The 15,720-nt window shown below is 23.7% G+C and overlaps 1 protein-coding gene across 1 annotated transcript in view; it reads left to right on the forward strand.

The window, feature by feature from the left end:
• LOC129606222 (death-associated inhibitor of apoptosis 2) overlaps positions 1–13,811 on the forward strand; it is a 30,593-nt gene extending 16,782 nt beyond the window's left edge. The window contains exons 3-4 of the mRNA XM_055516403.1: positions 11,924–13,331; positions 13,394–13,811. Of these exons, the coding sequence (XP_055372378.1) occupies positions 11,924–13,331; positions 13,394–13,482 (1,497 nt within the window). The 3' untranslated portion in view covers positions 13,483–13,811. The remainder of the gene's footprint in view (positions 1–11,923; positions 13,332–13,393) is intronic.
• The last annotated feature ends 1,909 nt before the right edge of the window (positions 13,812–15,720 follow it).

The following is a 15,720-nucleotide window of genomic DNA, read 5'->3' on the forward strand; positions in this document are numbered from 1 at the left end:
GCCCATATTCACTGCCCATACTCACAATTCAAAGAAGAATGTTATACAAAAGTGTAAGAGATATAAGTGGTAATAATTATAAGGTAAAAATGTAATAGAATTATTGTATAATAATTCTAAAATTACAACCTTGGTGTGAAATACTTATATACATATATAAATAAATATGCAAAAAAACATAATAAACTCATTTAAATTTAGAAAGGCTTGTAAAGTAGCACATTTCCGTTTCTAATGAAAATTATTTTTATTTTTACCAAAAAAAACTATTCGTTACATTCTTTATTCTCAATATGTACCTATATAACATTAAGTATAGATACTTACTATTATAGCATACTTCTTAGAGGAAATAAAAATTAAAAGGCGTATTTTGTAACATAATGATGGAATTGTATGCCTAATTACTTCAGTCCCAGTGCTTAATTATAGTTTTTTATGAGAAAACATTGACAGTTTCTTTGTCTACCTTTACAAAGAAAATATTTAAGGTTAGGCAAAAGCGTCTTCGAGATGAGAACAAATTTCAACAACAATTTTATTGAAAAGACGTTAGTTTAGATTTTAGATAATTTAAAGTAGAAAAATCAGGACCAATATTTTTTTTATTTACGAAAATTTAGAGTTTGGACACATTTATTCACTTAAATTGTCATTTTTAACATTTGAAAAACCATTTGCGCATGAGCAAAAGATTTTGACAGAGTTCTTTTGATAATCTTGTAGAAATTTTTCAAAGTATTTTAATGCACGGACAGGCGAATAAATTCGAACTATTAAGCCGTTTTTTATATATTTTTTTTTTAATTTTGTTGAAAATGTGCTAAACATGAAATAGACTTTTTGTAAATTTTACGTAATTGTGTATTACGTAACTCTTACAAAATTCCGCAAGAATTATTTTATTTTTTTTACAAAACAAAAAAACAAAAATCAAAATAATGCGAATTTATACAAAAGGGGAAAGGTAATTATTCTTAAAACGGTTTTTCTTTTTTAATTTCGAAAATTTCACTTTTCTAGAAATTTTTTTACTAAGTAAATTTTATTCCTTATATACTTTTGTATGTATAGGTAATTTATTTATGACTGTATGGAATCAATTCGTAGATTTTTTCTTCCTTTTATGAATGAGATTAGAAATATTTGTATGAGGAAGAGAATCGAATAGGTCAGAAAAGTGGAAAATGAAGGGGAGCAAAAAAATATTTAATCGTTTTTTTATCGATTTTCTTTCAATGTGCAAATAGCGTAAGTATAAAAAAAAACTTTGACTAAAGAATGTAAAAAACGCAAACAAATAAAATAAAAAAACAAAAACAAATAGAAAATATGAAGAAAAACAAGAACTTTACCACCGAAGGGATTATAAGGTTTGAGATTGGGTTCTTTCTTGTCTTGATTGTCATTAGCATTAAAATTTAAATTTGATGACGTCAATCCGACGAAACCATAATATTTTCCATGTAGGTCATTGTGCTTTATTTGCTTTTCTTATTTTTTTATTTGATTTATTATATATACATATATATGTATGTATATATATTTTTTTACACGTTTTTTTTTTATTACCATATGCTGTTTATAGGCTACAATTTTTTCTTTTTAAATTCTATTATAAAATTTTTAGTTATTATGCGAAAATATTAATTTATTTTTTTTTTAACCTCAACCAAACTTGTATAAGAGGAGGGTATCAAATTCTGGTGAAAGTGTTTTCTTTACATGGGTTTTTATTTATTTTTTTGTTTTGTTTATTTGTTAATTTTGTGATAAAGTTCTTAAGGTTATTTGGGTGATTATTAATAATTTTTATTATGTACACATATTTGATAAAATCAAGTGATAAACTAAAGAGTCATAAACAAAATGTTAAAATTTATATTTTGTTTCTATATACATAAGCTATATTTTTGTATAATGAGTATGTAGATTGCAATACAACAATGCTTAGCCGGAAGAATGTAGTCAAATTACAGGGAAATAAGAGTTTATAATATTTTCCCTCGAATAAAAATTAAACAAAATAAAATAGTGTCCTGTTCTAATTGGTTTAACAAACGAATTTTTTCCATTAAATGTTAATGCATTTTTTTTTAATTCAATTTTAATAGTAAAACACAAGGTTTTTTTTTTATAAAAATTAAGAACTATATCAATTTCAAAACCTTTGAATAATTTATTAAAAATATTTATTTAACTGATTCAATTGCATCAACTACGCCACCCCGTTACATTCTGTATATCTTAAAAAACTGTAGATATTGCAATACATAGTTTCCCATAAATGTGAAGGTAGCAAATATACATATTCAGCTAAGTATGCAAAGCATATTTTGTACCCCTTTAAATTATAACATATAGTAGGATCAAAGCATAACATTATAACATAGAGTTAACATTATAACATAGAGTAGGATCAAAGCAGTTAGTCATATTCGTCGCAGGAACTTGCATACAAATTATCTGCAACAAGTCCTAATTTGTGCGAAATAAAAGAAGTTTCGTTTAGGAAGTCTTTTTGTGAGTAATTTGTTAATGCATTTGAAATTCTAAATTAAAACGAGAAATTGTTATTTGGATTTGCATTTGATTTTAAATTTACATAGTTTACATCTTTTGATAAATAAGGTACCCAATTTTTGAATGTCAATACTGTCAAAGTAAAGCAAGTAAAAATTATTATATGCTGCTCTAAATGACACCCTGGCACTTATGCAAAAATTAAGCTTTAAAAGAACTTTGAACTTGAAATTCAACCGTTTTACTTATATACTGGGCTTTTGATTCTTAATAATGCTTTTCTTGCGATTTTTAGAGATTGTGTTTTAGAAATTAGTAAATTTAGTAAATAACGGCAAAATACCAAAAAATATCCTCTTCTCGTATAACAAAAACAAAATTACTTATAAAAGCTTTGAATTCACACCTCTATTTATAACAAAAAAAGAATTCACGCGATTATTTTCATTTAATTTAAGGTCATTTCAAATTATTGTTTTGCCTTTTTTTTTGTCGTAAATGGTTATTAAGTATTATACTATTAGTTTATTACTTTAAAAGAAAAACGAGAAGTTAAATCGCATAACATAAATATGAAAATGGCGATTTCTTTTTTGCCTTCCTTATGCACTCGCACACATGCATACATATTTGCTAAGTACATATGTATATTAAATTATTGATTTGAAAATTAGTTTTAATAATTATTGTTAAAAAAATAAAAGTGAACTTATGTATTAATATAACGGTGAAAAGCCCTTGAAATATTTATTTATTTAAATGTTGTTTATTTTTATTATTACTGTTGTATATTTCAAGTTTTTCTTGCAATTTCTTGAATATTTGTATAGTAAAAAAGAAAACATATTGCGGATATTTATTTATATACATATTTCATGTAAAAATAGAAAAATGTCATTTTTTTGCTCAATTACTAAATTATTTTAATATAATCTATTTAATTACAGCGTTTAAATTTAATGAGAATGTTTCTGAAATGGACTATGTAATTTTTTAAACGCGTTAAGAGTGAAATTTTAATTTCAGTTAATTGTTCATGCTTATGTATATACATATTCAATTATCAGAATTATTAATATTATACAGCAGCGTGTAAAATTTACAATAGTGACATAACTTTGGTATAATTTTAACTTTGCGTTACTTTTACAGGAATAGAAATTCTTTTACTTGTAAATTTTGTTATATTTGAGTGAAAACTACCCTAAAAATTTAAATACTGAAGATATGAGGTTTATTTTCCATATATAAAATTATGAAGCCATCTACCAGAATAAATGTATATATAAAAGCTACTTTATGCAAGCTATATTACACTATTCTCTATATGTATGCATCATGGTATTATTAAGAGTGTCTATACCTAGAATTTTATATGTTTAGAGTGTTATACATACATATATGCCTTTAAATGGTTCATTAAATAACGATTAAGCAAAAATTCGCAGAATCTAATGTCAAAAATTGTTCTTAGTTCGGTTTTGTAATTTTTATCAATGTTTTTTGAGATTTTTTCAAAATAAAAGAATAAAACAATTTTGTTAAATATATAAAATTTTATTCTATATGGCGACAGAATATACTTAAATCTCAGAAAAGTAAATACTGAACTGCATTAAATAAGTATTTACACCAACAATTTGATTGAAATTTAATATCCCATAATAGTAGTAAAATTTTGGAGGAACGCTTGCTTTCACATAGTTTTTTTCACATATATAGCTCCACATTTTGAATTTTCGATTTCCCCAATTGTTATACTTTTGAAATTTTTTAATTAACTGTAATAATTATTATTTTAAAAATTCCACATGAACTCCATAATAAAAATAAAAAAATTTTCTTTAAGGAATCAAACTAAAAAATTGAAATTTGAAAATAAATTTTTCTTAAATGTAAATTATTTTTTTGTTATTTCTTATATAAGTATATAGAATAATTATATTAGATTTGGTTTTAAAACAACTGTAAGAGTATATCATATATAAAACACATACGACATACACATATTTAAGTGTATTTTGTATATATAAATCTCTTACATGTTTAGAATCGTTTATCCTTAAATTCCATTTGAATGAGACCTCAAAAACTACATGTGTAGGAAAATACTATTTTTTTTTAAATAGAAATATGTACATATTTGTTTTTTAAATTGTTAGATTAAAAGAAAATCTTTTGTTTTTTTTTTACGAAATCGTGTGTGTTCTAATTTAAAAAATTCAGGATTTTAATTATTTTAGTTTTAAGAATGTCAATAGTTTGCATGAATAATTTTTTTTTCTTTTTAATTATTTGAGGTTTCAATTTAAACAAAATACTCCCAAATATTCATATATGCACATACATATATGATACATTTAAATATGCGTAGATATTTATATTGTAAATATGTATATACATAATTCTAAATATGTATCTATATACATATATAATGGAACACATATATACATTGATTAAATATACCCACATAATGGTACAAGCATACAAAAAAGTATGAGAATATCAAAAAAAAAACAACATTAAAGATTTACTTATGACAAAAAACTTTGAAAACTTCTCTATACTTATATATGATATGTGCCTATTATAACATAACCTAAGTATCTGTAATTAAATAAGTACATTTGTATATAAAAATATTCAAGAAATTAAATTTAAAAGGAGCCAAAATGTTAATTAAATTGAAAATTCTTTGGTTTTGTATGGTTTTAATAATCAATGCTAAATACTTTGTACAATATTCTTGTACAAATTAAGTAATAGAAAAGTTTCCAAATTGAAAGATCATTATTGTCTTCCTCAGTTTGAATTAATTTCCAATTGTGATTCTTTATCATAAATCTCTACTGTAAGTTTTCAAATTCTTATAATTAATGACTCGCTATTTACAAAATTCCATATTTTTTTTATAAAACTCATTGATAAAAACGCGCATAAGTATATTTTTAACGCGATTAACCGCGAAAGATTTTATATTGCAAATAAATTGCAAGATATTTTTATTAAAAGTAAAAAAAAAATTTACTTTGAAGTAGCTATTTTTTAATTTATTCGAATAAATTAAATGAAAAATATTTAAAAAAATTATTAAATTCAAATATGAGACATATGAAATTCATAAAATTCTGTCAAACCAATGGTTTGTAATGTAGCACTTTTCCCTTCAACAAGTCGAAATAGTGCTTTTAAAGACAATCTAGCTATGTACTATTATACATTATTAAAATTACTTTTATTCATATACGAATATACTTTAAAGATTGTATACATTTAGGATAAGCAATGAAACGCAATTAACTCTTAACACAAAAGTGGCGAACTTAAGGGTTAATTACGTGAGTTAAGAAAAATTATATTTTTGAATGGCATGAAATTCGCCGTTAGCTTTGTGCATTTCTTTTTAATGGCATGAAATTCGCTGTTATAGTTTTCGACATTTATAGAAATTTGGAAAAGCTTGTAGTTTCGGAAATATATAAGGTACCAAAAATTCAACATGAGAGGGGGTGGTGGTGAAAAAAATTCTACTATATTATTTATAGAACAATTTATTAGTGTATAAAAGCTGCTAAAATTTTAAACTCCTACAACCTGAAGTCTAGAAGTAATACGATATTAAAAATTTGGAAATTTGTGGTATGCCACAATAGGAGAAGTCAGCCACTACTTTTCTGGGTTTGTAAAATTTGAAAAATACTAATGGTTTCGTTGCAATGATTGGTTAAAAATAGCATTTTTGGATATTTGTGGGGTTATAAATTTTAAAGGGGTGAGGGAGAAAGGTAAAAATTTTCGTCAAAGGAAATAAGTTTGTAGAAGAAATCTTTCTACATATGAAATTTCAGCTTTCTATCTTCAAGCGTGTAGAAGTTTTGTAAACATGTCCACGGATAGAAAATATGACGGGCGCACAGAGTGATAGTAATAAGCACTTTTTTTCAAAAATTTGTTATAAAAGTGCTAAAAAGTCCGTAACACATGGCTACGACATGCCATGATCGGTATATAAAATATTGTTTTAATTTTAAATTTTTATATTTTGTTGCTCAGTAAAGCGAAACATTTAATTATTAACTTATTTTGTAATCCGAAATATAAAATACAAGTATATTGTATATATACTTGTAATTTACTAAACCATTACATAAGTACTAAATTTCAGTAAAAATTTTATGCGGGACTGTGTTAATTTTTAAAGGGAATCAAAAGTATTTCTGAAAATATTCATATTATTTTTTCATTACATAATTTTTTCACAATTTAAACAAACCGCTTATGATTTTTAGTTCTAATAGTAAAGTTTGTAGAATATTTAATGAAATTTGATCTGCTTTTATTATTATTGTTATCATATTTTAAAATGATTTTCTATTTTAAAAAAATTATAATATAAAGCAATAAAAATTAGCAATAAATGAATAGAATTGATTTACAAGTATGCAAGCGTTTCCAATGTAAGTAATGTAAAAAAATCTTTAATTTGTAATTCTATAAAAATTATGTAATGAGAAAAAACTAAAACTTTTCATTGTTACGTAATCATACATTATTAATTTACATAGTATGGTTAATAATATTTATATAGAAAATAATAGAAAATGATTTAGATAAAAGAAAGTTCTGGCTTATGTTTTTTCTGAAAGCTTTTTTTAACATTTAGGTTAGCTAATATATTTTGCAAAATTTCATAAAACTTCGAAAATTATGCATGTCTCAGAAATCTATATGCAATAATATGTAACTGATCGTTTAAAACTATTAAAAATAATCGTGAGTAAAATTCAGTCGATCTTGCATAGAATTTCAATCTTTTATACATATACGTTGTATAATATTAACAAGTTGTTTGATTTATTGCAAATTTAAATTAAAAGTTGAATTTGTTATTGGAATATGTTTAGATTTTTTCATCATCTAAAAACTATGTATTTTAGTTACGCCTTATATTCAACTTCAACATTTAGATTTTAAAATTTCAATTATAATATGCTCTAATACAAAAATGTGCATACGATTACTAATTATGAAAATCCCAAATATTAAGTGGTTTTTACATAATATAAACATACACATATTAAGAAAATCATTTATTGCGAATTCGAATCATAACAAAGGTTTCAAGAAAAGCACATTTGACATGAATAATTGTAATTACTTATTTAGATTTTAAATTGTCGGAAATGTTAAAGTTGTCAGTTTTCCAAAACAAAATTTAAAAAAAAGTGCTTATTAGTTTTAATCTTTCCGTCCGTCCGTCCGTGAACTTGTTTACAAAACTTCTACACCCTTGAAGATAGAAAGCTGAAATTTTATGTGTAAATAAAGCTTTACTAGAAACTTATTTTCGAAGAAAATTCTTACCTATCTCCCACCTTTAAATGTTATACCCCCCGAAACTCTAAAAATGCCATTTTTCATTTATTTATTGCAGTTATGCATTTTTTAAATTCTATCTGCAAACGCAGAAATATATAGTTTCTGCCTTCTTCTACCACAGCATGCCATACTTGAACTTTAAAAAAAGAAAATGGCCATTAAAGTTTACCGCTATCTAAAATCCGTTTTTTCCAAATTTTTGATGTCGTTTTTTCTAGGCCACATGTTGTAAAACTCTGAAATTTTGACATTTTTTAGACACTAATAAATAATTTATTTCGTTAGAAGAAAGTTTTTTCCCACCTCCACTCCCTCTAAAATTATTTAAAAATTTGAATTTTTGGTATCTTATATTTCCAAAACTACAAGCTTTTTCAAATTTCTATAAACGCAGAAAGCTAACTCACGCAATTAACCATTAAAATTGTGCATTATGTTAAGCCCTCTTTAAATTTATTTTTGCTTTATTTCAAAGACTGCATTAATAGTTCATCCTAAATGTTTGCAATCTTTGAAATACTTTCATGTATGAATCAAAAATATAATTTTAATAGTGTGGTAGGTATTTGTTGAAGTGAAAAGTGCTATATTACAAACCATTGGTTTGACCCAACTTTATCAAATTATAACTTTAAAACTGAAAATATTTCAATTTTAGGCCTGCAAAAACTTTTTTTTCTTAATTAAAACAGTTTTATTTACAGAATAAGACTGTTAACAAAATTTTTACAAAATTACAAAAATAATTTTAGAAAACTGATTCAAAAAAAGTTACATTCTAACTTAGTATGTAACAACAATTTCTAATTTAGTACATATACTTTTTAAAATATTAAATTTCTTTTAATATAAAAATAGAAATGAACCGTTAAATTCAAAACGATAAGCTTCGGTATTGTCCTTTTCCCAATACAAATTTATAACCGAGATAAACAATTTTGAAATGAGAGCTTCAATCTTTGTTATCTATATTTAAAAGTTTAAATTTCCGCTATCTATTTATTTTTTAAATATTTTTTAGTATTTGAGTTTGAACGCAATATAAACATGTACAATGAATGTACTCTGAACTAAATTCTGTTTGTATATATATTTATACATAATTATACAAATAAATATGTACAATTTATATGTGCATATGTATGTACCCTTAATGTTGGTTTTTCTTTTTAAATCTCATTATAAATAAAAAAAAAAGTTCATATAACTTCTGCTTTCTTCAATTCATTATTTATTTATTTTAATTATCACCATACATAGAATTAAAGAAAAAATTGTTTTTGGGTCAAAAACTTAATAAATATTAAAAAAATTTTTATTATTATAGTACAAACATATACATATATATACACCATTAGTAATTATGAAAATTAAAAATTTATAATCATTTAAAAATATTAAAAAATACAAAATTTAATTTTGTTATTGGGCTAAAAATTCAAATTTATTTATTAAATTTTTGTAATTATAAGCAGAATATGTTCGTTAATTAGTTTTATGCTTCTTTTTATATACTTTATTATTAGTATTGAAATAAAATGGTCATTAATTTAGGATTTTAAATTTTTTATATTAAATTAATATAACGTAAATTTTTTTAAAGAAAAAATAATTATTTTACTTCTCAGATAGTTTTTTCTTTATTAAGAATTAATCCTTAGAGAAATTTTATTTTTAATTTCAAATCAGTAGAAATAAAATATTTATTTCAAATTGCATACGTTTTAATTATACGAGAGATTTTAATTATAATAATAAATTAGAATAAAGGAAACGAGAAAAAATATTGTTGACCATTTCAATATTATGAAAGCCGTACGAATTCGTCTAAAATTGTGTGGAAAATAAAATTGGCAAATGATCTTTGAAATTGTATAGTACCTAGTTATTCAAACAATTGAATCAATCGCACTCAAATAAAATGGAGTCCTAGTGTAAATACATAGCATTACAAATAAATAACTGTTAAAATTATAAAATCTTCATACATGGTTCAAATGATTTTAGAAATGTGCAAAGAAATTACTGCTTATATCAAATAATAAATTTGATTAAAAATATTTGTTTCCTCTGCTAAATGTAATTCTACTAATAACATGGTATTTTCGATGTTTCAGACATGCACTGAAAGTGAAGATATTTCAGACTTGAACTGAAATTAAATTTTGAAAATCTTTTAACACATTACTTACGTTACAAATTTGTAATATACTGGAGCAATTTTTCAATATCGAACATTTTTCTATTACCAAATTTCTGCTCTTCTTCTAATTTACATATAAAATTTTTGCAGTAGTCATAAAAAGTCTTAAAAAACTCTTTAAGAATTTTAAGCATAAATTGTCGTTTTCGAATATGCTACTTTTGCTGATTTTTCAGTTTAGATTTCTCGAACGTTCTTTATATTAAAACTTAAGTTGGAATTGAATTATCAAAAATCCCCACATTTATAGCGTGCTAAAACGTTTTTAAAAATTCTAGTATTTGAATTAAGTATTTCTTAAAAAAATTTTGATAATACAAAATATAGCAAGGTATTTCAAAAGGAAAATAGTATTTAAAATTTTTATGATTCCTTCCTGCCTGTTAATTGATTTGTAAAATTATTTTTGCTGATTTAATTTACACAAGGAAATAAGAGAAAAGTTATACTCGTAAATGCATTTTTTATTTTCTGAGAATAAAAATTTTATTTGTCTTACATCCAATTCGACTATAGAAAATTGAAAATTTTTTTTTTTAATTCAACGTACACAAACTTTTATTTTTCTAATATACTACGATAGCTTAACAACAGAAAAAATTTTTTTTTAGTTTACTACACGATATACAATTTGATCGTATTTTTATATGTATGTATATATATATGTAAAATAACATCCTGATCAAATATTCTAGAAGACCGTGCTTGATTTATACTTTTTATTAATATTTTTTTTTTATTATTTGCTTCGTTCTTCATTTCTTGTTACCTTTCATAAAAGTTTTTCATTACCAGTTTTCATAAACTTTTTTTTTGTCACGTTTACCTTTATTTTTGACATAAAAAATTTAAGTTTATGTTGACGGTATTGAAGTATTAAACTGTTTAAAACTGTTAATTTAATTTAAGAAAATTTTTATTTTAATTAGCCATTACGAGTATAATTTTTTTTTTCCAATATTTAAAAAAAAAGCCGAATTTTATTACCTTTTCGGACGTTCTAACTAGAATATTTTTGTATTCGTTTCAAAAGTTATATTATCGTGTTATAGTAATTTATTCAATTTGAAAATAATTAAAGAATTTTTTAAGAATTCTAGTTTTAGAACAAGTTTTTTTTTGTTTTTGTTTTTCTTCTTCTTGTGAAAGAGAATTATCTTAGAATTATTTTTAAATATTTTCAAATACTTACGATAATCATTAATTAGTTAATTTGTACAATAATAAAGTTATCTATATATTTTTTAAATAATATATGTGTGTGTACATACCAACATATACAAAGTAATACATTGATGTAGTTATTGTTAAAAAGTTAATGAGAGTAAAACATGCTTGAGGACTGAGGGCGTTATTATTTAATATTTACTATTATTATTTTTTCATTTTTAATATATTATTAATAATCTTTCCGTTTCATGAACTATAACTTATCAATCAATCTAAAAAGTAACTGGTTATAATGCAGAGATTTACAGAAATCACTAAACCATTAAAACCATATATAGGTTAAATTCATAATATTGTTTCAGAAACCTTGACATTAAAGAATTTCAAATTTAAATTGAAAAGAAAGAAATGTCATTTAGCAGAGATCATTTTTGGAAAAATTATTTTTTGAAAAATTTTTTTTTTTTAAATTCACACTGAATGAATCCAAAAACAGTTTTCTCTATATCTGTAAATATATATGTAAGTGTGATTAATAATTTTTTATATACATAAATTAAATGTACAAATATAATCAATATTAAATTTTGAAATTAAAAATATTTTTACTAAAATTATGTTTTTTCTTATCTTCTTTTTTAATTTTAGAATCCAAATATATCACCACAATCATTGGCAAAAGCTGGATTTTATTATTTTAATAAATCTGATCAGGTAAAATGTGCTTGGTGTAAAGGTGTTATTGCACAATGGGAGAAAGGTGATAATGCATTTCAAGAGCATGATCGTTTCTTTCCGGATTGTCCACGTGTTCAATTAGGACCATTAATCGAAGTAACATGTGAAAGATCTACTTTAGATGATGAATTGGGTATTCAACAAATTTCTGCACCAAAATCAACAAAATATTCATGTCTTGATGCCCGTATGCGAACATATGCTAGATGGCCAATACCAGAAATTCAAAATCCTGAAATTTTGGCTCAAGCTGGTTTTTATTATCAAGAAATTGAAGATCAAGTTAGATGTTTTCATTGTAATGGCGGTTTAAGATCATGGCAAGAAGAAGATGATCCATGGTTTGAACATGCAAAATGGTTTCCATATTGTAATTTTTTGAAATTAGTTAAAGGACCAAATTTTGTTTCACAAATTTCCGGTACTAATAAACAGCAACAGCAACAATCTCAAATAGATGGTAGAAATGGTCATGGTAATACTAGTAATTGCATTACAGCTGAAAATAATCAAGGACAACAACAATTTAGACAGACAACTGTTACATCTGAACCAACAATGACCTTGGATGAAGCAATGCAATTGGAACCGGTACAAAGAGCATTAGAAATGGGTTTAAATGAAGGTCGTATTATGAGTGCAACACGTCGTCAATTAGAAGCACATGGTAAACCATTTGATACAACAGAAGAATTAGTTGAAGCTGTTTTAGAAGGACAAGTTGATGAAGAAGATGATGCTAATGGTCCAGAACCAAGTTCATCTATTGTACGTGAAGTATCTCGAATATTAAATAATATTTTCAATCCAAGGAATCAATCAACAGCAACAGCAGACACAAGTGATTATGATTTTGATGATATTGGAGAATTTCACGGTATCGGCGAAGGTAGTTCATCAATAATTCCTCAAAATGAAAACTTAAATCGATTAAATAATCGACCAAGAATTGAACTATCTAGTGCCGCTAATATGGATCAAAGTAGTGAAGTTACTTCCACTGTATCATGTGATCATAATAATTCAACAAATAATGAAATAAGTTCAAATCACAACTGTTCAAACACTTCCAACATAAATCGTGATAATATTGATAGTACATTAAATGAAGATCAACAGCAAGAAGACCAACAAGAGGCAAATATTGAGGAAAATTCTTCTTTGAATAATAGTGAAAGTAATCAAACTAAAACAAAACCAAAATTAAATGAACAATTATCATTGGAAGAGGAAAATCGGAAATTAAAAGATGCCAGAACATGTAAAGTATGTATGGATGATGAAGTTGGAGTTGTTTTCTTGCCATGTGGTCATCTTGGTAAATTATATTATTAAAACATTATCTTTTTTCTTAATTTACTCAATTTATTTTCTTTTTAGTTACTTGCGTCCAGTGTGCTCCAGGAGTTACAGTTTGTCCTCTCTGTCGTTCAGGTATTAAAGGTTATGTGAGGACTTTCCTTTCATGAACAATAAAAAAACTAACAATAAGATATTTTCTACTTTGATAGAGTTCATTTTAATAAAAAAAAAGCAAAATATGATACAATAGATTTTGTTCACAATTTTATAAAAAAATTTTTAAATTATTATTACACATAAAAAGAACAAAAAAATTAAAAATAAAAATGTAGAATTTAAAAACATAAGTTGTTTAAAATATATGATTTTTGAACTTTTTTCAATAAAGTAGTTAAAATATTAAAGAATATTAATAAGTAAAAAAATAGTAACAATTTAAAATAGAAAAACTGGAAATTAAATTATAACTTTGAATCTTTCCTCTTTACTGTTTCAATAGTTAAAATTTGAAAACCTACACAAATTGCAAATCAAATCTATTTAGGTAAACTATTGAATATGTAAATGTAAAACTATTATACACAATCTAATTACTTGTTGCTATTTCAATATTAAAAAAAACATTATAAAAAACAATTGTAATTAATTAAGTTAAAAATTTATTAAGTTGTATCAAATTTTAAAATTAAGTTCTTAAAAAAATCGCTTTATGTACATTTTGTGATATCATAGCGTTTTTGTATTTTTATTCAATTCTTCACGTGAAAATAATTGAACTCATTTTTTTCTAATTGTAATCCTACATCTAATGTAAAATTAAAAAAAAAATTATTTTAATTGTACTTAATAAAAAACAATAATGTAATCAGGTTAAATATTTTGCTATATTTTAATCACTTTTACCACAAACATAGATGTATGCCACGGAAAGTGTGTCGACTTCTTGTTTCATTCTACTAAATATTTATTATACTGATCCTGTCATAACTATTTTAAACAATATTTCAATTTCATTTTTAATTTTGTACATAATTTATATTTGTTGAAATAAAATTGTAGAGTAGTGATGAATTTTTTAAAAATCTCGAAATTTACTCGAAATAAATATTTATTATTCTATAATAATAAGTATGTATATTTAAGATTAAATTTTTTATTGTATTAAAATAATTTGAATCTAATAAAAAATTAGAAAAATTATTACTTTTATAATTAGATATTAAATTTAACGCAAAAATACTAAGATTATATGAAATGAAAATATTTGATCTTTATGTTAGTTAATTAGCGTGAATTTATATATTTCGTTAACTATTGGAAATAAATTAATTTATATTAGAGGATTTTTAATCACATTAGTATAAAATTTAATTAAAATATAAATATGTATATGTTGCTAAAATTAAAATCAAAAATATATTATTAGGATACTTCATTTGAGTGTAATTTGAGCGTTATAATTTGAAACCAATAAAGAATAGGAAAGAATTTCGAAACTGAACATTATCGATCAGAATTTCGCAATTAAAACAACGTACGCCAAAATATTATCTATTCCAATACAAAACTTTAATGTTAAAATACATGCCCCCATTTTCTGGTAGCCGTATAGCACGCAATTATCATATGAAGTGAAATCGAAAAAAATATAAGTTTTGTTTTAATATTTCGATATATAATATTAAAATCTTGCTATTGGTTTAAAACTTTCTTTGTTTTAGTTTATTTGTAAATAATCAAAATAGTTTTCACATTAATCTTCATGAATCTTCAATTTTTTTGTAACATAACGGCAGCTTTTAATGCTACGAATCTAAGAACATTTTTTATCGCCTCTACAGACATGATTACCAGAAAGCTAACGGGATGTGATCGTTTTTTTATACCATATTATGGGGTGATGATATTTAATTTTTGTTGGAAGTGGTAGTAACTTGCATAGGAAAATATTACGCATATATTACAATTTAATTTTCCAAATAAAATTTAATTGTATGCAATTTAAATCGAAGAGCTTTGAAATTTTACTTTTTCATTAACGTTTTTTATAATATGTATAACATTTATTTAATTAATTCCTCTAGTTTTCTAAAAAAAAATTATTTTGTATGGATATTTGTCCTTTCCGTTTAAGCAAAATTGATCAGATACTAATCTTAAGTTTCCAAATGCAATTATAAATCTTTAGTTTTAAATTTAACTAACCTTTATTAAAAATTTAAAGAAAAAAATCAACACATGATCAAAATGTGAAATATTTGAAACCTAGTTCCTAAATCTATAAGTTTTAAAAAAATCATATTGGCATTTTCATCACTAAATGGAAAATATAATTTAAAGTGCATGCTACACCTTTAACTTTCTATTGAAGAAAAGAAGTGTTACAAAAACAACAATGTTTCAGC

The sequence above is a fragment of the Condylostylus longicornis genome, unplaced genomic scaffold (assembly GCF_029603195.1).
Source record: "Condylostylus longicornis isolate FDR11 unplaced genomic scaffold, ASM2960319v2 ptg000018l, whole genome shotgun sequence".
Lineage (NCBI taxonomy): Eukaryota > Metazoa > Arthropoda > Insecta > Diptera > Dolichopodidae > Condylostylus > Condylostylus longicornis.